The sequence below is a fragment of the Cynocephalus volans genome, chromosome 1, assembly GCF_027409185.1.
Source record: "Cynocephalus volans isolate mCynVol1 chromosome 1, mCynVol1.pri, whole genome shotgun sequence".
In the NCBI taxonomy this organism is placed as follows: Eukaryota; Metazoa; Chordata; class Mammalia; order Dermoptera; family Cynocephalidae; genus Cynocephalus; species Cynocephalus volans.
Window position 1 is genome coordinate 120,201,351 of NC_084460.1, and position 25,068 is coordinate 120,226,418.

General features: G+C 39.9%; 1 protein-coding gene across 3 annotated transcripts in view; it reads left to right on the plus strand.

Moving 5' to 3' along the window:
* Positions 1-229: 229 nt before the first annotated feature.
* Positions 230-25,068, plus strand: part of OSBPL11 (oxysterol binding protein like 11) — a 92,999-nt gene continuing 68,160 nt past the window's right edge. For 2 of the 3 annotated variants that reach the window (XM_063099307.1, XM_063099328.1), the window contains exon 1: positions 230-1,185. In XM_063099307.1, the coding sequence (XP_062955377.1) occupies positions 1,001-1,185 (185 nt within the window). In that variant the 5' untranslated portion in view covers positions 230-1,000. The remainder of the gene's footprint in view (positions 1,186-25,068) is intronic. The other variant, XM_063099317.1, reaches the window with a different exon arrangement.

Genomic DNA, 25,068 nt, shown 5'->3' on the forward strand with positions numbered 1-25,068 from the left:
AAAGGAAATACCGCTGTCCGCTGTCTCTTTCGTTTTACCTTCCTTAATGGTCTGTCTTCCTCGTTCCCCTGCCGAGCTGTCCCGCTCCAGTTCATCAGCCGCCGCGACACCCCCACCCCCGTAGGCTCCGCCTGCTTCAGGGCCGAGCTGCCCTAATTCAAGATGGCGAAGGGCGCTTCGGCTCGGGGGGAAGTGAGCCGCACTACTCCGGAAGGGAAGGCGGGGAGAGAGCAGGCGGGTGGATGACCCGCTGTGGGTTGTGGGTGGGGCGGCCCCGCGGCCCTGGTATTCACGCTTGGGGCTAGAGAGAGAGCGAGAAACTCGCCTGCTCCTTGGAATCCAGTCGAGGGCCCAGGGCCAGGGGCGGTGGACGAAGTCGCCCCGAGCGGCTCGCCTCTGGCCCGAGAAGAGGCGGCCCTGGGAGCCGGCGTCCCGCCCCCGGCGGCCTCCTTCTCCGGCCCTTCTCCCGGGCTGCGCGCGCGCTGACCCCGGCTCTCGGAGTCTCGGGGGCTGCGGCGGGAACCGCTGAGCGAGCTGGACTGGACCCTCCCTCTGAGAACTGGCTGGAAGAGCAGAAGAGGGAGCGCGACGGGTCAGCCCCTCAGCCCAGAGGTCAGGCCGCGGGTCCCCTGTCCCTGGTCCTCTGTCCTTTGCCCAGCCCTCTTGGCTAGAGAGTCCGCGACCTCCCCACACTCCTTCTGCTTCTCCCTTGAATATATCACTAAGCTCTCTAGCTGGGTGATTTCTCTTCCTTGCTTTTGCCAGGAAGAATATACACAAGTATATATCTGGAGAATATCTGTCCTCATCGCTATCCCTGCCTTTTTCAAAGTTTAACTTCAGTGGGAATCTTCCTTTCCTGGACCATTTGACGGTTGCCGCTCCAGGCGCCGTCTTTTTTAGCAACTGGAATCACATTCAGGTTAAATCTTAAAAACAAAACAAAACAAAAACCACCTACAAAACTACAGAGTTGTTCTCTCCAGCCCAAGAAGGGCAAATGGACTTTGGAGTTAAGATGCAGGGGGGTGAACCAGTGTCAACAATGAAAGTCTCAGAGAGCGAAGGAAAGCCGGAGGGCCTGGGCACAGCGGTGCCCCCGAACAAGAACAGTAGCCACAGCAGTTGTGGGGGTGGAATCAGCAGCAGCAGCCGCGGTGGCAGTGCAAAAGGCTGGCAGTACAGGTATGGTCCTTTCTGCATGGTGATTTTCTGGGGTGGAGGTGGACGTGAGTATGCTGGAGTGTGCAATCCTGCAGTTATTGAAAGGTAAAGTTAACTCACTGACTTCCAGAAGCAGCTGATACATCTCGTTTGGACCTGGGATCTCACTTTTCATTAGCAAGGTTTAATTCATTTATTCATTCATCCAACAGGTATTTATTGAGGGCGTTTGGGGGAATACAGAAATGTATTCCTGAACGTCCTCTCCTCTGATTTAATTTTGAGTTCACTTCTGTTTTTTGCCTGTGTTGTAATTTGTTTACAAGCCTGCCTTCTTTGATAGACTTTCCAGGGCAGGGCAGGAACTGTTTAACTCTGCTCTGTCCTGAGGCTGGCAAATACTAGGCGCTCAAAACTTATTTGTCTAGTGATTGGAGTAATTGAATCAGAAAAGATTCTTGCCCTCAGGGTGTTGGTGACTTAGAAAGGGGGATGTACATAAGTAATTTGAGTAGTAGGGCAAAGATACAGATACTGGTGCCTCATACTCTAAACCTGAGCCTGGAGATGTTTCAGTTGATCAGCCCTCTTAAATGCTCTCTGTCTTGATGAGAAATTGTATATTTGTTAGTTTTCATTAATATGAATGAAAACTTAAGAAACAGGAAGAGAATATTGGAGAAGCAACAGAATTTTGATTTGCTTTTGTTTTTTGATGACTAAAGCATAGGAGAAATAACTATCCAGAATCTTAAGAATGAAAGAAATCAGGACATCCAATGGTATTGGAACTAAAGGGATGAATTCTTAAGTTTTGGTTAACTGACTGTCTGTGTGCCTAACTCTAGTCCTTTTTAGCCCTTGTACTATTTATGTTTGTGAAATTTGTGTGAAACTTGGAAGCAGTTAAAGCCAAGATTTTGTGAAGGATATACATTTATTATGAATAATACCCATATATGTGAAATATGCATAACTGTAATAACATATAGAAACAAAAAGTGTAGATGATTATAATTTTATTGGTAAATGATTGTAGGACAGGAAAGTATATTTAATTAATGTGAAATGTCTTCGCTCACTTTGGAAATGATCCTTTTGTGTGTGTGGTCTAAGACTAACTGTAAGATTATGAATCACTTGGCAGGAATATTCTGCTATAACTTAAAGAAGCAAGTAAAGCAAAATTCAGAGGTCAGTCTTCTGCTATCCTCAACTCTTTAAAACCCAGTGTCAGTTAAATTGAAAAATGAAACATTTCTTAACACTGGGGAGAGTTGTCATAAAGCAAACTTTCATTCAGATCCCTATTATCTCATATTTAGGGTATATTTAATGGCTATATAATTTTCAAACTAGGATCTGTTGGCAGCATAAATAGAAAAGGTCATTAGAGGAACTGTAACAGAGAAAATGGCAACTTACAATGTAGAACATTCAAAGATTTTTAAAAAATTAACATGCTAGGGCCAGCCCATGGCTCACTTGGGAGAGTTTGGTGCTCATAACACCAAGGCCGAGTTCGGATCTCTATATAGGGATGGCCGGTTGCTCACTTGGGAGAGCGTGGTGTTGACAACACCAAGTCAAGGGTTAAGATCCCCTTATCGGTCATCTTTAAAAAAAAAAAAAAAAAAAAAAAAATTAACATGCAGACTCAGCTCTATTACTTCCTAGTACAATAATCATAGCCACAGTGAGCTTAAGTCATGCAGGAAAGCACACTCTATTTAAGAAGACAAAGAACTGTACGATACAGCGATGAACAATTTCAAGGAAAATAGCTAAAAATTAAAAAAAAAAAAAAAAAGATGGGCCAGCCCATGGCTCACTCGGGAGAGTGCGGTGCTGATAACACCAAGGCCACGGGTTCGGATCCTATATAGGGATGGCTGGTTAGCTCACTGGCTGAGCGTGGTGTTGACAACACAAAGCCAAGGGTTGAGATCCCCTTACCGGTCATCTTTAAAAAAAAAAAAAAAAAGATGCGTGTCTGGAAAATTCACTTAATGTAGAACTCTTCCCCAAGGATGAGGATAAGTAAGGCATTACTACATTTACATCCTGACATATTTTTTTAATTTAATGTGGCTTGCCCAAGGCTAATTCTTCAACCCTGCTGTCAATCTAATTGATCCCTTTGTCCTCCAAGACATTGGTCAAGCAGTTTTTCCCATTGTCCTGTATTTCTCCTTCTTCCCTGGCTTTTTATTCTGAGGTTCAAAGGCTGAAGACTTTAAAAACAAAAACAACAATAATAATAACAAAAGCCAGCTTAATCCTTTCCTCTTGAAAGCAATTTATTTTCATTGCCTCCATTTCCTCATCTCTCTTTTATTGCACAACCCATGGCATTTGGCTCTGTCCTCACCAAGAATATGAATGAAAAACAATGAGCTTTTGGGTTCTTATTCCGATTGATTTCTCTATAAGTCTATACTGTTAGAATTGGTTTTTGGGTTTTTTTTAGCAGCTGGCCGGTGCAGGGAATCCAAACCCTTGACTGCAGTGTTGTAACACCATCCTGTAACCATCTGAATAACTGGCCAGCCTAGAATTCTTTTTTTGACTTTTTTGACACTGCTACTTTCCCTCTTTACTCTTTTCACTGTTCCTTTCTCAGTTTCATTGGTTGGCTCTTTCTTTTAAAACTGATGTGATACTCCACTGTCTTCTCCTACACTACGAGCTTTCTGGTTTATCTCATTCTCTCCCATAGCCTCAGATTCTTGGGCCAGGAAACCTCTTTCTGGCATTCCAGAGCCATGTATCTATCCAACTGCCTACCTGATCATTTCTGTCAGATATCCATCCCATCACTACTTTTAACTCTAATCTTTACTGTAATTTGTTTTATGGATTGTCAAAACATAGTGAGGACTCTGGTTCAGAACCCGGGCTTTGGCTTTGCAGACTTAGAAATTTAATTGGTGTAATATTTTCAAGATTCATTAATATTGAATATTAATATTGTAGCATGTATCATTACTTCACTTCTTTTTGTGGCCAAATAATATTTCATTATATGAATGTACCACATTTTGTTTATTCATCCTCCAGTTGATGAACTTTCGGGTTGTTTCCATTTTGTGGCTGTTATGAATAATGCTGCTATGAACGTTGTGTTCAAGTTTTTGTGTGGACATATGTTTTCATTTTTGGGTATATACACAGAAGTGGAATTGCTGGGTGATAGGGTAACTTTATGAGGAAACTTACTTTTTTTTTTTTTTTCTAAAAAGATGACCGGTAAGGGGATCTTAACCCTTGACTTGGTGTTGTCAGCACCACACTCTCCCAAGTGAGCTAACCGGCCATCCCTATATAGGGATCTGAACCCACGGCCTTGGTGTTATCAGCACCACACTCTCCCAAGTGAGCCACGGGCTGGCCCAGGAAACTTACTTTTTGAGGAACTGCCAGACTGTTTTTCAAAGTGACTGCAACATTTTACATTCTACATTTTACGTTTTACATTCTCAGCACCAGTGCTAAAGGATTGCAATTTCTCTACATTCTTATCAACACTTGTTATTGTCTGTCTTTTTGATTTTAGCCATCCTATTGGGTGTGAAGTAGTATCTCATGTGGTTTTGATTTGTATTTCTCTGATGGCTAGTGATGTTGAGCATCTTTTCATGTACTTACTGGCCATTTGTGTATCATAGAACCTTTGCCCATTTTTTTTTTTTTAAATGACCAGTAAGGGGATCTTAACCCTTGACTTGGTGTTATCAGCACCACACTCCCAAGTGAGCTAACTGGCCATCCCTATATAGGGATCCGAACCCGTGGCCTTGGTATTATCAGTACCACATTCTCCCAAGTGAGCCATGGGCTGGCCTTTTTGCCCATTTTTAAATTAGGTTACTTATCTTTTTTTATTGAGTTGTAAGAGTTTTTAAAAAATATATTATGAATACAATTCCCTTATCAGATATATGATTTGCAGATATTTTCTCCTGTACTATGATTTGTCTTTTCACTTTCTTGATGGTATTGTTTGCAGCACAAAAGGTTTTTTGTTGGTTTTTTCTTTTTTTGTTTTGGTGTTTTGGAAACCATTGACCTTGGTATTACCAGCACCATGTTCTAACCAACTGAGCTAACTGGCACATAAGTTTTTAATTTTCATGAAGTCCAGTCATTCTTTTCTTCTGTTGCTTATAGTTTTATGACACATCTGAGAAACCATTGCCAAGTTCAAGGTGACAAAGATCTATGCCTGTTTTTGCCTAAGAGTTTTATATTTTAGCACTTACAGTTAGGTCTCATTCATTTTGGCTTCATTTTTCTTTATGATTAATTATGTTTTTTTCTTTTGTGAAATATATGTTTTATTTGCTTTCCTATTAGCTCTTAATATTTTTATTGTTAATGTGCTTGAGATCTCTTTTTAAAATATATATTAACATTTTAAAGTATTAATATTACTTTTAAAATATTTTGTTGATCTATTATTTGAATAGGTAAAAAGGTATAGTAAAATGTTTCCCTTACATACTTGTCCCAGCCACCCAGTTTCCCTCCCTGAAGGCACTATCTTTCCTTGGTTTCTTGACTATAGTTCTGGAGAAATTTATATTAGTTCTTTCTTTGTTTTGTTTTTTGTTTCTGTCACCTATGATTCTATTTTTTTTTTTTACATTTTTATTTATTTATTTATTTATTTTAATTTTATCATTACACAATGTAAACATTTTTTGTGGCCCTTTACTATATTAGTTCTTTATTTAATAGATATATAAGTACATGCAGTACATTTATTTATTTACTTATTTACTTTTGTTGGCTGGCCAGTACAGGGATCTGAACCCTTTGACCTTGGTGTTACAGTACCATGCTCTCAGCAACTGAGCCCACTGGCCAGCCTTAATTTTGTATAGTTAAATTCTTTGTTATATTGCCTGAAAAGATTTTCCTAGTCTTCATATTTTAATTTATTACATTTTTTCTGACATACAGAAAACTTCTATAAGTCAGAACTCTTACTCTTGTTTTTTCCTTTCACTTCTAATCATAAAAAGTTTTTTTTTTTTTAAAGGATGACCGGTAAGGGATCATAACCCTTGACTTGGTGTTGTCAGCACCACGCTCTCCCAAGGGAGCTAACCAGCCATCCCTATATAAGGATCCGAACCCGTGGCCTTGGCATTATCAGCAGCACACTCTCCCAAGTGAGCCACGGGCCGGCCCTATAAAAGGTTATTTTTATAAATGCTTGTTTTCTTGTATTTTAAAAATGAGTGGTAGTTTTATATTTAACTTTTTAATCTACCTGGAATTTATTTTGACATATGATGTGTATTTATTACCATGTTACAAATTACCCCCAAATTTAGTGTAATAAAACAGCAATATTTATTATTTCACAGTGTCTGTGGATCAGGATTCTTGGTGCAGCTAGCTGGGTATTCTGGGTCTTTCACAAGGGTGTAGTCATCTCAAGGCTCAACTGGGAAGGATCCACTTCCTGGTCCACTCACAAAACTGTTTGCACAGTTCTTTTTGGACAAAGACCTCCGTTCCTCATGAACTGATGGTTGGAGGCCTCATTTGGTTCCTGGCCACATGGGCCTCTCCACAAAGCATCTTAAAACTTGGCAGCTTATTTCATCACAGTGAGGAAGTGAGAAGGCAAGAAAGTGCCAGGTAGAAGGAAGTCATAGTCTTTTGTAATCTACGCATGGAAGTGAATTCACATCACTTTTCGGTGTTCGTTAGAAGCAAGTTCTGTACAAGGATGTGAATATCAGGAGGTGGGAATTAATGGGAGCCATGCCAGACGGTACCTACCACAGTTTTTAATATAATGAACTCTAGATTGTCATCTGCTATTGAGACAGATTTGACTAGCAGGCAATTAAAAGTTTGTTTCTAAAACTGAAAGGCTGAGACTTTTTTGATTTAATCAAACGAATTTGACTTGATTGTTGGGGGGAAAAGAGACAGCTGCCAGATTAATTACAATACTTAGTCAAAAGATAATAAAGTGTAAAGAAGGAAACTTTAGAGGAAGATTGATAGAACTTGGTGAATGATTGGATGGAGAGTGGTAGTGAGGGAAAGAAGTAAAAATTGACCGCAGCCATCCAGATTTGAAATTGTGAAAAGTCTGGAGGAGAAACAGATTTTGGGAGTCAAATTATGTATTTGGTTTTAGGTGCGTCCAGCTTAAGTTGCCAAAATATATAAGGGTCACATCCAGCCAGTCCTGAGGTATATGAAGTTTTGGAAATGTGATAATTGTCTTTGTAGTATTCAGAATGTTTTCACTTCTATTATCACATTTAATCCTAAAACTCTTGAGCTGGCCAGTTAGCTCAGTTGGTTAGAATACAGCCTTCTAATACCAAGGTCACAGGTTTGGATTCCCATCCCAGCCAGCTGCCAAAATAAAACCAAAAAAAAAAAAAAAGGTTATGTAATCCTAACAACTGTTGTAGAAAGGTAGGGCATTGTTATCCTTACTTACAGTTGAAGAAAACAGAAACCAAAATGAGTTGGCCAAGGTTACATAGCTAGTAAGTGGAAGAACTTTTACTCCTAAGTAGTTATTTGCATAGAAATATTAAAAGTAGATAAGCTCTCTAAGGAATGAATAATTATTGATAACTAGTTTAGTACAAGGTTAATTTCATTGGTTACTAGTGTCCTAGCTCATGTAGCAAGTATTTCTGAGTCTCTACTATGTGTGAAACGCTCTATTAGTTAATTCTAAATTAATGTACACACCCAGAACAATGAAAGTAGAAACTCCAAGGTTTATTTTGGGAGGATCATCAAAAGCATCAAGAAAATGAAGAACCTCAGTTGCATTTGCAAAATATCTTATGATGATCTTTTTTAAAATTAAAGTTGATAATTGAATTTATTAGATTAGCCTTAAATTTTCTTCTTTCTAGATTAATTTATATTCATATGATGTGGGCTTTGCTTACCATTTCTAGGGAAGATAGGTTTCTTAATTCTGGATTCTTCCTTCCTTTTTCATAGTGAATGTTCAACTTTTATTTTATTTATTTATTTATTTATTTTTTTAAAAAGATGACTGGTAAGGGGATCTTAACCCTTGACTTGGTGTCGTCAGCACCACGCTCAGCCAGTGAGCCAACCGGCCATCCCTATATGGGATCCGAACCCACGGCCCTGGTGTTAACAGCACCGCACTCTCACGAGTGAGCCATGGGCTGGCCCGAATGTTCAACTTTTATAAAATGTGCATGTTTCCATTACTTTTATATCCTTCATGTCAGCTTTCAGAGAAATTTACAAATCCGCAGATGTGCTGCATGTTTATTAAAATGGGCAGAAGAGAACTACCCAAAGGAGGAACTGAAAGACAAACCAGGGTATATATATATCATGGGCCTGCTTTTTCTTATTTTGAGCTTTATGCTGGCTACCCATTACTAACAAACAGGCAGATCTCTTTTCCTCATTAGCAAACAGTTATGCTTTTTAGTAACTGGGTAGAAGTCTGCAAATGTATAGTATATAAATAATTTTTGCGATCAGACCTGGTGTCTTTCACTCTGTTACAAGGAAAAGTACCTGTTTGCAAAAGGGAAAAGGAGATTGGCTTAAATATAACCCAGTATTTACTGTCTTAGAGGGTTAACCTCTTCTATTGAGGTTGATTTGAAGAAAAAGTCATAAATGTTTACTTTTTTTCTTAGTAGGGATTAAAGGAAAGTTGAATATTTCTGTACCCTAGTTTTTGTTTTCCCTATTTGAAATCTGTGATAGGTGCTGGTAAAAACGAGGGAAAGACAATTTATAGGCATGTAACTGAAAACTATAAAATATTGTTCCAAAGTCTTGAGCATGCCCTGATTTCTTAATTTCCTTACGTTTTTGCTGTATCAAAATTATACAAACTGAAACAAAAACAAAAAAAGTTTTTTTAAACCAAATCAAACAAAATTATACAAACAGATTAATGTCAGAACATGCTAATTATTCTTTCTCAGGTAAGTCCCATAATTTAGGTCTTAGAGGAAATTGTCCATCAAATAGACTTCTGGGAAATTATGTCTTTTTAAAACTCTTTTGCTTTTGCTTTTGAACTATATAAATTGTCAGCCTCTCACCAAATAGTTATTGAAGCATTATTGGCAACCTGGGTTAAGTTTTACCTTGTACAAAATCATTGTTAGGACAGCACTTGACTATAAGGATCTTTCAGTCCTGTTGGTTTTATGTGCAGGTATGAATACTAAATTATTTGTTATAACTAGAGCCCAAATGTGACAATTATTTTTCAATAGATTTCTCTTAAATGTATTAGATAGAGAATGAATGGTATGGGAGGCTTTATTACTCAGAATGGTAAAGTCATATATGCTTGAGTACAGAATTTTCCTTGTATAATATGCCACCTGTTTATTAAAATGATGTATGAGGCGGATGAAGTTGCTTGGAGGCAGCAGGGGAGAGGAGGGCCTTGGTGGCCCCCAGGCTAGCAGGACCACTCATGGGGTTCCTGTGGACCCACATAGGACCAAGGAGCCACAACAACTGGAAAAAAGGAGCCACTCAGAGGCCAGTGAGTCATTGCAAGGGACCTGCACATGGCCTGTCCCATGGGAGGTGTTTGTAGCACGGGTGGTGGGGGAGACGGGCCCATTGAGGGAACACTGGGGCAGAGCAAGGACAGCTGATCTGCCTCCCAGTCAGTGAAGTACCACTCAGAGGAGACTGGTCAGGAATATAGAATTGCTTGGGGTGCAGTTTGATGAAAAAACTCAGGCCCAGATCAGAGTTTCTACAAAGTCCAGGTGCACCAGGTCTCTGGAGAGCCAGAAGTACTTGTAAGGTCAACCATTAAAACCTGAGCTGCACAAAAAGCCCTCCCTAGGGAATCAGCAGCAAAACAGCAATTTAGCTAAACCACACAGCTCAAGTACTGGTCCCCACAGGAAGTTCCCCCATTTTAGAAGTAAGCAAAGCACAAAAAATTAGTTCCGGCCCAGTCATACTGCCAGCTACTTGGGGCCAGCCTGGGGACCTGAGGTATGGAGCCGGGGACCAGACCCCCTTCCCACAACCAGGCATACTGCCAGCACCTCGGGGCGCACCCAGGGACCTGAGGTATGGAGCCAGCGACCAGACACCCCCCTCCCACAACCAGGCACATTGCCAGCACCAAGGAGCATGCCAGAAACGTCACCTCCATGTGGGTGGCCCACCACAGCCACCACAATAATCACAGCTGCCGCAAAAGCGGCTAGAAGCCACAACCACCACACAGATGGCCCGCCAGCCACTGGAGTGCATTGACACAGGGAGTCACCAGTAGAGACCAAAGAAAAAAAGAGGATGTCTCTCTCCACAAAGCCCATTCCAGAGTAACAGAAGAAGCATCTGCTCTATGATAATATCGGGGGACCTGAATACACCTCTCAGCATTGGACAGATCATCTAGGCAACCAAGCAACAGAGTAACCATTACTTTTTCAGAAGGAGAGAGGAAATCTAGGGTTATCAGATGTGGGAGGGGGGAAGGAGAGGGGAATAGGGAGAGATTGGACAAGGGGCATAAAGAACAATTATGATTTGTAACAATATATATGCTAGTAATATTGATTTGATCAACATATGTCAACATTGAACCCCCAAAATAGTATAATCACTTATGATTCAATAACAATTAAAAAAACATAAATAAGAGGAAAAAAATTAAAAAAATAGAATGGTGTATGAGTTGTTGCTGTTACTTATAAAAGAATACCTGAAACTGAGTAATTTATAAATAAATGAAACGTATTTCTTAAAGTTTTGGAGTCTGGGAAGTCCAAGGTCCAGGGAACACATCTGGTGAGGGCCTTCTTCTGTAGCAACTCAGGGTATCATATTGCAAGAAAAAGTGGCATGAATAAGAAAGCTAACCTTCTCACTTGCTCTCCTTATAAAGCCATCAGAACCACGCCTATGGCCACCCATTAAACCATCAACCCATTACTCTATGAATGGATGAATCCATGCATGAGGGCACCATCCTCCAGATCCAATCTCTTAAAGGCCCTACATTTCAAATACCATAATTGGATTTCCCACTCTCTACACTGTTGCAGTGGGGATCAAGTTTCCAGCACATGAACTTTTGGGAGACACATTTGACCCATAGCAAGTGGGCAGAAGAAAACTATCTAAAGGATGACCTGAAAAGTAAATCAGAGTATATGACAATCCTGCTTTTTCTTTTCTCTTTGTAGTGGATTGAATTATGTTCCCCCAAAACTCACCAAAGCTTGAATTATGTTCCCCAAGTTTTATGTATTAGAAACTTAGTCCCCACTATGACTGTTAAGAGGGTGGGAAATCCTATTATGGTAGTTGAAAGGTGGAGCCTTGAAGAGGTGATTGGATTGCAGGACCATGCAGTAGAGAATGGATTAAAAATGGTGGTCAAGGGTGTGGTTCTAAGGGCTACCTTTAAAAGAAAAAGAGAGTCTGTCTTTCTCTCTTGCTCTTTCTGCTCTCTCTGCTTCCACCATCTTGTAGTGTGAGACCCCTGGGTCACTGTTACCACCAGATGGACTTTGGACTTCCCAGCGTCAGAAACTATAAGCAACATAAATAGATTAATACACTCTTCTTTTTTTTTTTTTTGTTAGCTGTCCAGTATGGGGATCTGAACCCTCGTGGGCTGTCTTTTTCTTATTTGCAGGGGAAAAAATGCTTCCTGACTTAGTAGAGAAAATCTAATTAATTCTGTTTGGGGCTTGCATAGTAAATCTTTTTATTTCAGTTTTTGCATTTGTATTTACAGCAGAACTGAAAATAGAAGAGAATATTCTTGAAGTAAACAATACTGTCTTAAGGAGAGGAAACATCTTTGTATTCTTCCCTAGCTAAGCATAGTCGCATGTACTTATTTTGCGTAATGAAATTATTTTCGTCCAGACTTCTTCAATTGTTAATATTTATACGTAGTCTAAGAAAAAAACTTGAATGTTTCAGTTTGTTGAGAGAGAGAGCGAACAATCAAGGGAGTTCTCTGGTGCTCTTTTTTTTTTCAAGCTGCATTTTTATTTTATTTTTTTATTTTTATTTATTTTTTTTCCAAATTCAATATTTTATTTTATTTTATTTTGTCAATATACAATGTGGTTGATTATTGTGGCCAATTACCGAAACCTCCCTCCCTCCTCCTTCTCCCCCTCCCTCCCAATAATGTCCTTTCGGTATGCATGTCGAATCAATTTCAAGGAATTGCAATTGTTATGTCTTCTTCCACCCTCCCCATTTTGTGTGTGTGTGTGTGTGTGTGTGTGTGTGTGTGTGTGGATTTATTTATTTATTTTTAGCTCCCACAAATAAGTGTAAGAACATGTGATATTTCTCTTTCTGTGCCTGACTTGTTTCACGTAATATAATTCTCTCTAGTTCCATCCATGTCTTGCAAATGGCAGTATTTCATTCTTTTTTATAGCTGAGTAGTATTCCATTGTGTAGATACACCACATTTTCTTTATCCACTCATCCGATGATGGACATTTGGGCTGGTTCCAACTCTTGGCTATTGTAAAGAGTGCTGCTATGAACACTGAGGAACAGGTATACCTTCGACTTGATGATTTCCATTCCTCTGGGTATATTCCCAGCAGTGGGATAGCTGGGTCATATGGTAGATCTATCTGCAATTGTTTGAGGAAGCTCCACACCATTTTCCATAGAGCCTGCACCATTTTGCAGTCCCACCAAGAATGTATGAGAGTTCCTTTTTCTGTGCAACCTCGCCAGCATTTATCGTTCATAGTCTTTTGGATTTTAGCCATCCTAACTGGGCTGAGATAGTATCTCAGTGTGGTTTTGATTTGCATTTCCCAGACACTGAGTGATGTTGAGCATTTTTTCATGTGTCTGTTGGCCATTTGTATATCTTCCTCAGAGAAATGCCTATTTAGCTCTTTTGCCCATTTTTTAATTGGGTTGCTTGTTTTTTTCTTCTAAAGTTGTTTGAGTTCCTTGTATATTCTGGACATTAATCCTTTGTCAGATGTATATTTTGCAAATATTTTCTCCCACTCTGTTGGTTGTCTTTTAACTCTGTTAATTGTTTCTTTTGCTGTGCAGAAGCTTTTTAGTTTGATATAATCCCATTTGTTTATTTTTCTTTTGGTTGCCCGTGCTTTTGGGGTCAAATTCATGAAGTCTATGTCCAATCCTACTTCCTGAAGTGTTTCTCCTATGTTTTCTTTAAGTAGTTTTATTGTTTCATTGTATATTTAATTCTGAATCCATTTTGAGTTGAATTTAGTGTATGGTGAAAGGTATGGGTCTAGTTTTATTCTCCTGCATATTGATATCCAGTTCTCCCAGCACCATTTGCTAAAGAGGCAGTCTCTTCCCCAGGGTATAGGCTTGGTGCCTTTGTCAAAGATCAGATGGCTGTAGGTGTGTGGGTTGATTTCTGGATTCTCTATTCTATTCCATTGGTCAGTGTGTCTGTTTTTATGCCAGTACCATACTGTTTTGCTTATTATAGCATTGTAGTATAGTTTAAAGTCAGGTAGTGTTATGCCTCCAGCTTTATTTTTTTTGCTCAGCGTTGCTTTGGCTATGCATGCTCTTTTGTTATTCCATATAAATGTCTGGATAGTTCTTTCCATTTCTGGGAAAAATGTCATTAGAATTTTGATGGGGATTGCATTGAATTTCTATATCACTTTGGGTAGTATGGACATTTTCACTATGTTGATTCTTCCAATCCAAGAGCATGGGATATCTCTCCATCTTCTTGTATCCTCTCTAATTTCTCTCAGCAGTGGTTTGTAGTTCTCATGATAGAGATTTTTCACCTCCTTGGTCACCTCAATTCCTAAGTATTTTATTTTTATTGGTGGCTATTGTAAATGGGCAGGCTTTCTTGATTTCTCGTTCTGCATGTTCACTATTGGAGAAAAGAAATGCTACTGATTTTTGTGTGTTGATTTTGTATCCTGCTACTGTGCTGAAATCATTTATGAACTCCAAGAGTTTTCTTGTAGAGGCTTTAGGCTGTTCCATAAATAGGATCATGTCATCTGCAAACAGGGACAGTTTGACTTCATCTTTTCCAATCTGGATGCCCTTTATTTCCTTCTCTTCTCTGATTGCTCTGGCTAGTACTTCCAACACTATGTTGAATAGGAGTGGTGAGAGTGGGCATCCTTGTCAGTTCCTGTTCTTAAAGGAAAAGCTTTCAGCTTTTGCCCATTCAGGATGATATTGGCAGTGGGTTTATCATATATGGCTTTAATTATGTTCAGATACTTTCCATCTATACCTAACTTATAGAGGGTCTTTATCATGAATGAATGTTGAATTTTATCAAATGCTTTTTCAGCATCTATAGAGATGACCATATGGTTCTTGTGTTTGATTTTATTAATATAATGTATGACATTTATTGATTTGTGTATGTTGAACCAACCTTGCATCCCTGGGATGAATCCCACTTGATCGTGGTGAATAATTTTATGTATGTGTTGCTGTATTCTGTTTGCTAGTATTTTAGTGAGGATTTTTGCATCTATATTCATCAAGGATATCGGCCTGTAGTTTCCTTTTTTGGTTGTATCTTTACCTGGTTTTGGTATCAGGATGATGTTTGCTTCATAGAATGAGTTTGGGAGATTTGCGTCCGTTTCAATCTTTTGGAATAGTTTGTAAAGAATCGGTGTCAATTCCTGTTTGAATGTTTGGTAAAATTCTGCTGTGAATCCATCTGGTCCTGGGCTTTTCTTTGTTGGGAGCCTTCTGATAACAGCTTCAATCTCCTTTATTGTTATTGGTCTGTTCAAATTTTCTACGTCTTCACGGTTCAGTTTTGGGAGCTTGTGTGTGTCCAGAAATTTATCCATTTCGTCCAGATTTTCAAATTTGTTGGCGTATAGTTGTTTATAGTAGTCTCGAATGATTCCTTGTATTTCAGATGAATCAGTTGTAATATCACCTTTTTCATTTCTAATTTTTGTTATTTGAATCTTCTCTCTTCTTTTTTTTGTTAGCCATGTTAATGGTTTATCAATTTTATTTATCTTTTCAAAAAACCAACTTTTTGATTCATTGATCTTTTGTATTGTTTTTTGGGTTTCAGTTTCATTAAGTTTGGCCCCGATCTTAATGATTTCTTTCCATCTGCTCACTTTAGGTTTGGATTGTTCTTGTTTTTCTAGTTCTTTAAGGTGAAGTGTTAGGTTGTTCACTTGCCATCTTTCCATTCTTCTAAGGTGAACATTTAATGCAATAAATTTCCCCCTTAATACTGCTTTTGCAGTATCCCACAGGTTTTGGTGTGATGTATCATTATTTTCATTAGTTTCAATAAATTTTTTGATTTCCTGCTTGATTTCTTCTTGGACTCATATGTCATTAAGTAGAATGCTGTTTAATTTCCATGTGTTTGTATAGTTTCCAGAATTTCGTTTGTTATTGATTTCTAATTTTAATCCATTGTGGTCTGAGAAAATACATGAGATAACTCCAATTTTTCTGAATTTGTTGAGACTTGATTTGTGACCTAATATGTGATCTATCCTGGAGAATGATCCATGTGCTGATGAGAAGAATGAATATTCTGAGGTTGTTGGATGGAATGTCCTGTAGATATCTGCCAAGTCCAACTGGTCTAGAGTATTGTTTAGATCTTGAGTTTCTCTGCTGATTCTTTGCCTAGATGATCTGTCCAATATTGACAGTGGGGTGTTCAGGTCCCCTGCTATTATGGTATTAGTGCCTATTTCCTTCTTTAGGTCTAATAGAGTTTGTTTTATAAATCTGGCTGCTCCAACATTGGGTGCGTACATATTTATGATTGTTATGTCTTCTTGATGGATCAGTCCTTTTATCATTAAGTAATGTCCCTCATTGTCTCTTTTTATGGTTTTTAGTTTAAAGTCTATTTTGTCAGATATAAGAAAAGCTACTCCAGCTCGTTTTTCTTTTCTGTTTGCATGGTAAATCTTTTTCCATCCTTTCACTCTTCGTCTATGTGAGTCTTTATGGGTGAGGTGGGTCTCTTGAAGGCAGCGTATAGTTGGGTCCTCCTTTTTAATCCAGTCAGCCAGTCTGTGTCTTTTGATTGGGGAATTTAAGCCTTTTACATTAAGAGTTGTTATTGAAAGGTGTTGATTTATTCCTAGCATTTTATTGGTTATTGTTTGGTTGTCTTAGGTGTCTTTTGTTCCTTGCTTTCTGATTTACTGTTTGTTTTCTGTGTTTGTTGGTTCCTTGGGTTGTGGATAGCCTTTTTGTTTGTTTGTTTTCTCTTCACGAATGCCATTTTTATTATACTAGTGGGTTTTGATTTTTCTTGGATTTTTATGGCAGTGTTAGTTATTTTTCTTGAACCAAACCCAGTACTCCCTTGAGAATTTCTTGTAAGGGTGGTCATGTGGTGGTGAACTCCTGCAGTTTTTGTTTGTCTGAGAAATATACTATTTGTTCTTCAGTTCAGAAGGATAGCCTTACAGGGCAGAGTATTCTTGGCTGACAATCTCTGTCTTTTAGTATTTTGAATATATCATCCCATTCCTTTCTGGCTTTTAGGGTTTGGGATTAAAAGTCTGATGTTAGCCTGATTGGGGCTCTGTTATAGGTGATTTGACGCTTCTCTCTTGCAGCTTTTAAGATTCTCTCTTTGTCTTTGATTTTTACCAATTCGACTATAACATGTCTTGGAAAAGACCTTTTTGGGTTGAATACATTTGGGGATTTTGAGCTTCCTGGATCTGAAGATCTGTGACTTTTCCTATACCTGGGAAGTTTTCTGCCACTATTTTGTTGAATATGTTTTCAATGCAATCTCCTTTCTCCTCCCCTTCTGGAATACCCATGACTTGGATATTTGAGTGCTTAAGGTTGTCTGATATCTTTCTCAGATTTTCTTCAATGCCTTTGATTCTTTTTTCTTTTTTTTTTTTTTTTTTGTCTGCCTGTGTTATTTCAAACAGCCTATCTTCAAGTTCAGAGGTTCTCTCTTCAACTTCCACAAGCCTGCTGGTTAAACTCTCTGTTGTGTTTTTTATTTCGCTGAATAACTTCTTCAGTTTGGCAAGCTCTGCTACATTTTTTTTCAGGGCATTGATTTCCTTGAACATTTCTTCTTTCAGGTCCTGTATACTTTTCCTCATTTCATCATGTTGTTTAGCTGAATTTTCTTGTATCTCATTCAGTTTACCTAGAATTATCAGTTGAAATTCCTTGTCAGACATTTCAAGGGTTTCTTGTTCTATAGGATCTAGAGCTTGAGAGATATTACCCTTTGGTGGTGTACTTTCTTGATTTTTTGTATTTCTGGTATCTTTTCTTTGATGTTTATTCATTGTGGCAGGGGACTGTGAAAGTCCACTGGTTTGACACTATTGTCTGACTAAGATGTTCTTGGGGTTGCCAATTCGGTATGGCTACCTCAGTGTCTGCTCAGTTGGCCACTAGTGCTTTGTGTGTGTGGTTGCCTCAGGTCTTGGTCCTCTCCGGGGAGCCACCTCTCTTGTCAGCATGCACTCAGCCTGGCTGTTGGGTCATGGGATGGTACCACAGGGTATGTGGTCTCTGCCAAGCTTCCACTTCCCCTGCTGGATGTCTCCTTGTTCCAGGCCCACTGGGCTGGGCTGCTGGGATGCGCAGAGGCACCGCAGAGTGTGTGGTCTCTGCGGAGCTTCCACTTCCCCTGCTGGACGTCTCCCTGCTCTGTGCGCCCTGGGCCAGGCTGGGAATGGAGCTGGGTGGTGGCAGTGAAACCTACCTTTTGGATCGCATGGTGGCTGCCCCACAGGGCGTGTGGTCTCTACAGAGCTTCCGCCTCCCCTGCTGGACGTTTCTCTGCTCCATACGCACTGGGCTGGGCTGCTGGATCGCGCGGTGGTGGTGTGGTTTCTGTGGAGCTTCCGCCTCCCCCGCTGGACGTCTGCCCACTCCGTGTGCACTGGGCCGGGCTGCTGGATCGTGCAGTGGTGTTGTGGTCCCCGCGGAGCTCCTGCCTCCCCTGCCAGATGTCTCCCTGCTCCGTGTGCCCTGGGCTGGGCTGGAAATGGAGCCGGGTGGTGGCGGTGAAGCCTACCTGCTGGATCGCACGGTGGTGGTCCCACAGGGTGTATGGTTTCTGTGGAGCCTCTGCCTCCCCTCCTGGATGTCTTCCTGCTTCGTGCACACTGGGCCGGGCTGGGAATGGAGCTGGGTGGCAGCAGTGAAGCCTATCTGCTGGATTGTGCAACGGTGGCCTTGCAGGGCATGTGGTCTCCCCGGAGCGTCTGCCTCCCCACTGGATGTCTCCCCGTTCCGTACGCACTTGATGTTATGTTTTTATAGTTTTAAATCGGTTGATTTGTGGGAGAGAGTGACGCTGGGGACCGTCTATTCCACAATCTTGCCTGGAAGTCAAGCTGGATTTTTTCAAAAGTCAAGCTATATGCTCAAAGCACATTCCTCTTGCACTTTACACCTGGTCATTCAATTTGATCTTAATGAAATGATTACCCAATGAGTCTCATGTCCGAAACTGGATCTTCATCTTCCTCAGACCACCGCCTCCCACCAGCCTCCAATGGAATCTGGTATAAACTGGCAAGTTGATTCCCTGTGGTCTTTTCTTCTTGGGTAGATTGAAAATGGTGTTTCTTCTTCTAAGGGCAGTAACCCCACCATGAGAAAACCAAGGCCCAGAAAGATTAAATGATTTGGCCAAGGTCATTCATGGAACTTGTCAGTGGGAAAGTCAGAACTAGAACTAGATCATCCCCTTAGGTGCTTATTCCACAGTGTGATGCTGATACCAGAGGAGAGGGTCTAGGGGGACCTGCTGGCCAGCCTCAACTCACCCCGTGCTCTACCAGGTTCTTGACTCCACCACAGGAAAGAATTCAAGAGCAGAGTCAAAGTAGAAAGTGAAAACAGGTTTAATACAGAAAATAAGAAATACAGACTTCACAGGGAAAGTGCAGGCTGACTCCAGAGAGTGAGTGGCAGCTGCAACAAGTTTAATACAAAAGTAAGAAATATGCACTTTACAGACAAAGTGCAGACTGGTTCCAGAGTGAACAACAGCCTGCTAAAGGCAAGTTTGATACAAAAAGTAAGAAATACCTCAGGCGAAGTGCAGGCTGGCTCCAGGAGAGTGAGCAACAGCCCTGCTTCTTCTTGGATTCGACTTTTATAGTTTCTCCATCTATACATATTCATGCTATTTAATGAATATTTAACTAAGGGGGTGGTTCCCAGTTATGTAAGCTCATCTTGCACATGCTCAGTTGGTCTCTTTGGAGCATGTTCATTGGTCAAATTCCATCACACACAGTGAACACACTTAGAATATTCTAGGCACTCTCTAGTGCCTCCAGTGGAAGGTCATTTAAGGGATAAACTTTTTTTACTGAGCATGCTCAGCCACTGAGATTACACAAGTCTGTCTCCTGTGGTGTCTCAATCTCTGTGTGCTGGTACCAAAAATAGGTGCTACAGGCCATGTAACTCAGGACTGAGAGGCTGGGCTTGAATCTTAGGGGGGTGGTTTGAGGCCCAGGGGACTGGCCTGAAACCCAGTCCCAGAGGGACTGAGCATCTACTTTCTCAGTGCTACCTCACACTTAAGTTTTAGGAACTTAATTTTGAACATTAGGAATATTGAAAAGCCTACTAGTAATGTCTGAAGTCTTGTTGATAGGTAAGAGTTGCACCCTGTTTTCACTGGCAAACAATGGGACCAGTAGGCTGATGTGAGGAAACAGGCCCTCTTTTAAACTGAAGGGTGAGTTAAACTGGTGCAGCCTCTTTGGGGAGCAGGTTAACAATACCCATAAAAACTAAAAATGCATATACCTTTCACCTAGCAATTTCACTTTTAGCAAATATACACAAAGATTTGTACGACTTGGTTTATTGCAGATTGGTTGTAATAATAAAAGCCTAGAAATAAATGTCCATCAGTAGGGGTACTGGTTAAATGTATATATAACTGCTATACAATGGATTACTATGCAGATGTTAAAAATGAGGGTTGTGGATTGAATGTCCCCCCCAAACTCATTGAAGCTTAAATTGTGTCCCCCAAAGTTCCACGTATTAGAAACTTGGCCCCCACTGTGACAGTGTTGAGAGGGTGGGAAATCCTTTTATGGTAATTGGAAGGTGGGACCTTGAAGAGGTGATTAAGTCGATGGTTTAATGCTGGTCACGGGCATGGTTCTGAGGGCTTTAAAAGGAGAGCAAATGAGGAACTATATCTCTGCTCTGCCATTTTCTGCCATATGAGACCCCTGTGTTGCTGTAAACCCACCACAAAAGAAGATCTTCACAAGATGTGGTCCCTGGATTTTGCACTTCCCAGCCTCTGAAATTGTAAGCAGCAAGTTTTGTTTTTTCATAAATTACTCATTTCAGGTATTTTGTTATAAGCAACAGAAAAGTACTAATACAATGAGTTAGATCCGTATGTGCTGAAATAAAACAATCCCTGAGAAAACTGTTCTATGAGAAAAGCAAGAAACAGAGCAGTGTGTAATTGCAAACATTTGTTTTAAAAAAAAATGGTGTGTATGTGTGTGTGTGTGTCTGTGTCTATGCTTGTAGGTGCACAGAATATATTTAAAGAGATACACAATAAGTTGAAGGAAGTCCTTGCTTCTGTCTAATATAAATCCAGCTGGATGTTAGTTAAAGTGGTAGAAGCAGTTTTTATTCAGAAACTACTGAAAATAGGGGAAAGAGGTGAGCCCCATTTCAATCTGTGCAGAGGTGATTGGGCATATATATATATTTTAAAGATGACTGGTAAGGGGATCTTAACCCTTGACTTGGTATTGTCAGCACCACGCTCTCCCAAGTAAGCCATGGGCTGGCCCTGTGATTGGGCGTTTTGAAGGGAGAGTGAGGGACGTGGGAGAGCAGGGCCTTGGTAGAGTCAGAGAAGTGAAAAATTACAAAGGGTTGGGTCAGTGATTAGACCAGCTGTGTTTGCTAGCTGTCAGTTACTGAGGCTAGGATTCTGTCTTCTCATAGAGACTGAGAAATAGAGGCCCTGTCTTTCTGATGACTTCATTTCAAAAGTGGCTTTCAGGTCCTTGAGAAAGACACTTCTGAGTTATAAGAGATACATATTCACAGTTGTAAGCCCTTTTTAGTAAATACTCTAAGAAAGGGAGGTCAGGGGCCTATGGTTAGGTGTTGGCTAGAACAAACAGTAAATTCCCCAGGAAGCATTTAGCTTTCTCAGGCAGGTATTTTAGTAGGGGGACACAGTCTTATAGAGTTAAGTCAAGTCTCTTAGTGTTGGAGTTCAGAGGGAATTGTTATGTACCAAGAGTTCTGCAGTTCTTACCTCTGAAGAGGCAAACTGGTGGCTGGATGACAGGGTTGGATAAAAGACTTTTCACTGTTACATTCATGTAATACTTGTTGGGAGACAATTCTCCATGTTTCTGCATGTCTTGTGAGTAGAGATACTGATTGCCTTTTGTTCTGTACTGTTTTTTCAAGAACGTTTATATGGCAGACAGCCTTGGAAGATACAGTGGTCTTCCTCCTGCACAAAGGTTAGGTTTATTTACTATCCATTATGACAAAGATAATGTCTCCCCGCTGGCAGAGGTCAGGCAGGCTTACTGCTGATTAAAGATTTGGATTCCCTAAGCTTGAGGTGTAGGCATCACCTACCCCTCTGCATTGCCTTTTATGATTGGGCTGACAGTCTGTCTACTGCTATTGCTGTGAGTACTGGATTCATTTGTGTGTGATTCAGGAGTCTCATGTCTTCTGCCAGCATCCATGAAACTGTGGCAGGCTAATTTGTTAGCTTGCAAGTAGGGTAAATCTCAGACTCTTTAGTTCCTGACAAAATACCTACTGAAAAAAAATCAGTAATTTTTAAAATAAAAGAAATGGAAGTCTCTGAGCTTTTTAGGTACCATTATTCTCATTTGAAAGTTTTAGGCTAACAACGTAAAAGACCTAGAAAACTGATCTAGAAAGTAAGCCCTTTACTTGCAGAGGAGCCAACTTCCTGGAGTGGGAGAGAACCAATATGTTAGTGCTTGCTTTGTTGAAATATACTTCAAATATATAGGGGTTGAAATATATTATCTCTTATTCTTTCCTCATTCAAAATATGCGACACAGATGTTATGCCCATATACAGATGAAGAAACTTAGGTTTGGATGTGTTATTTGCCTGAGGTCACACTGGAATTCAGACCTACATCTGTCTGGTGTTAAGCCCATGCTCTTTCCATTATAATAAACAGCTTCCTAAGTTTGTGAAGGTGTTAGAGATGACTTTCTGCTTTTCCATGTAGCACTTCCTTCTGTCCCATCTTCATGCAAGCTTTGTGGTTGAGTGGCCAGTTATTTGTGAAAAGTAGATTATGTATAGGATTTTTTCTTTCATTTTGGTTTGTATAGGCAAATATTTTTCAGCTCTGCTTTTCTTTTCTTTTTTTTTCTTTTTCTTTTTTTTTAATTTGACCGGTAAGAGGGTCTTAACCCTTGACTTGGTGTTGTCAGCACCACGCTCTCCCAGGTGAGCTAACCAGCCATCCCTATATAGGGATCTGAACCTGTGGCCTTGGTGTTATCAGCCCCACGCTCTCCCAAATGAGCCACGGGCTGGCCCCTTCAGCTCTGCTTTTCGAACTTTAACTTCATAATATAGTAAGTACCCTCAGGGAATCTAGTTTGTGGTTTAAAGAAGCCTGTAGCTGATATATCTTTCTTGGAAGTTTTTGCGGAGGTCTTCAGAATTTGAAAGGATTTTATATTCTTCTCTGTAATATATCTGTTACTGGGTTTTTGAGAGGTTGATAAATAATATCCTGAGTTCAGGACCAGTTGAGAGAGAAGACGTAAAGATCAGACAAGACACAATCAGATTGTTTTTTAATTGTGGTAAAATATGCATAACATGAAATTTACCATTTTAACCGTATAGTTTAGTGGCATTAAGTACATTCACATTGTTGTATAACCATCACCATTATTCATCTTTGGAATTTTTCATCATCCCCAAGTGAAATTCTATCCATTAAACCATAACTTCCCCTCTCCCCCTAGTCCTAGGCAACTACTATTCCACCTTCTGTCTCTATGAGTTTGATTATTTGTACCTCATATAAGTGGAATCGTCCAATATTTGTCATTTTGTCTCTGGCTTATTTCACTTAACATGATGTTTTAAGGTTAACCATGTTGGAGCATGTATTAGAATATCTTTCCTTTTGTAGGCTGTTACATTCCGTTGAGTTTACCACACGGACGTTTGGGTTATTTCCACCTTTTGGCTATGGTGAATAATACTGCTGTTTGAGTCCCTGCTTTCAGTACTTCTGTTTCTATACAAAGAAGTGGAATTGCTGGATCATATAGTTATTCTGTGTCTAGTTTTTTGAGGAACCACCATGCTGTTTTTCACAGCAGCTACACTATTTCACATTCCTACCATCAGTGCACAATGCTGATTACTACCAAATCTATATCTCGAGGCTAAATCATGCTGCCTTACTGAATATCTCCTGTATATGTCCCACAGGTCCCTTAAGTTCAACATGTTAAATTGGAACAAATGCAAAACTTCCTCTATAATCCCTATGTCAAGGAAGGCATTAGTTATCCTCCCAGTTGTTTCAGGTAGAAATTTGGGTGTTGCCCTTGTCCCTTCTCTCTCTCACTTCACATCTAATCAGTCAAGTCTAATAATTTCATCCTCAATCGCTACTGAATCCTGTGTCTTTGTTTGATGAAAAACCTTTTTTATTTGTTTAACAGCTAAAAACAGTCCATTGTGTCGCTTTTCCAGTAGCAGGAGCCCACGTTATTGTCTTTTCCTTCAAAGAAAGGAAGGAAATATATTTCTCTTAGATTATATTATGGATTTGGGATGGAGAGGTATTGCCTTAGTGATTTTCCCATCCTTTTCAGTGAGTTTTTAGAGTTCTTTGCTTTTAGTGAGCATTGAGTAATTGTGTTGAGTTGAGATGAAGGGATTTGAAACTGTTCAAAAAGTAGCTTAATTTTTTTTTTTTTTAAAGATGACCAGTGAGGGGATCTTAACCCTTGATTTGGTGTTGTCAGCACCACGCCCACCCAGTGAGCAACCAGCCATCCCTATACGGGATCCGAACCCGTGGCCTTGGTGTTATCAGCACCACACTCTCCCGAGTGAGCCACGGGCCAGCCCTTAATTTTTAAAGTTTCTGTATGTCTTAAGTCTGATAAAGAAGGGCTAGGAAATGTGTGTTACATAGGAATGGAGATTTAGGAATGGAAACAATCATTAAGATGTTTAGGAGGAAATGAGTGTTAAAGTAAACATAATATAATAATGCGACTTGACATAGATAGTTCAGTTAATCAACTATTTTTATTGACTATTAGCTTCCAATGTTAATCCCAGTTAAATGTTAACAAGTTTAAAAGATCAGATATATACTCAATGTGTTGAGCAGTGGAGTTGTTGAAGGACTGAAGAAGAAATTAACTTTTTCATAGCTTATTTTTCAATGTATTAGTCCTTTTTGGACCATTATTTCTACTTTTCTGCTTCATAAACACAAAATAGTATGATATAATCAGGTGTGTTCCCACTTTAACAACCAGATCTTGATCATATTAACATATTAATTGGCGCATTTTAAATGGGAGTTAAGGCATGAAGTTTAGAGGTACTACATGATAACTCAATTATAAGGAGGTAGAGAGAAGAAGAGAAGGTGTGAACAAAAGATGTTCAATCACAAAGCTTTTTATGCTGGCCCCCAGATGGCATGGTCATTCCATATCAGCTGGTTGCACTGACCAGAGGCTAATTCTTGGGATACATGGAAAATGGGAAGGAAGAGGGAAGGACAGTGCAATCAGCTTTCCTTCGGAATAGGATGTTCTTAAATTGGTTCTTTGTAAGTTGGCAACAGCTATTTTATATAGTAAAAA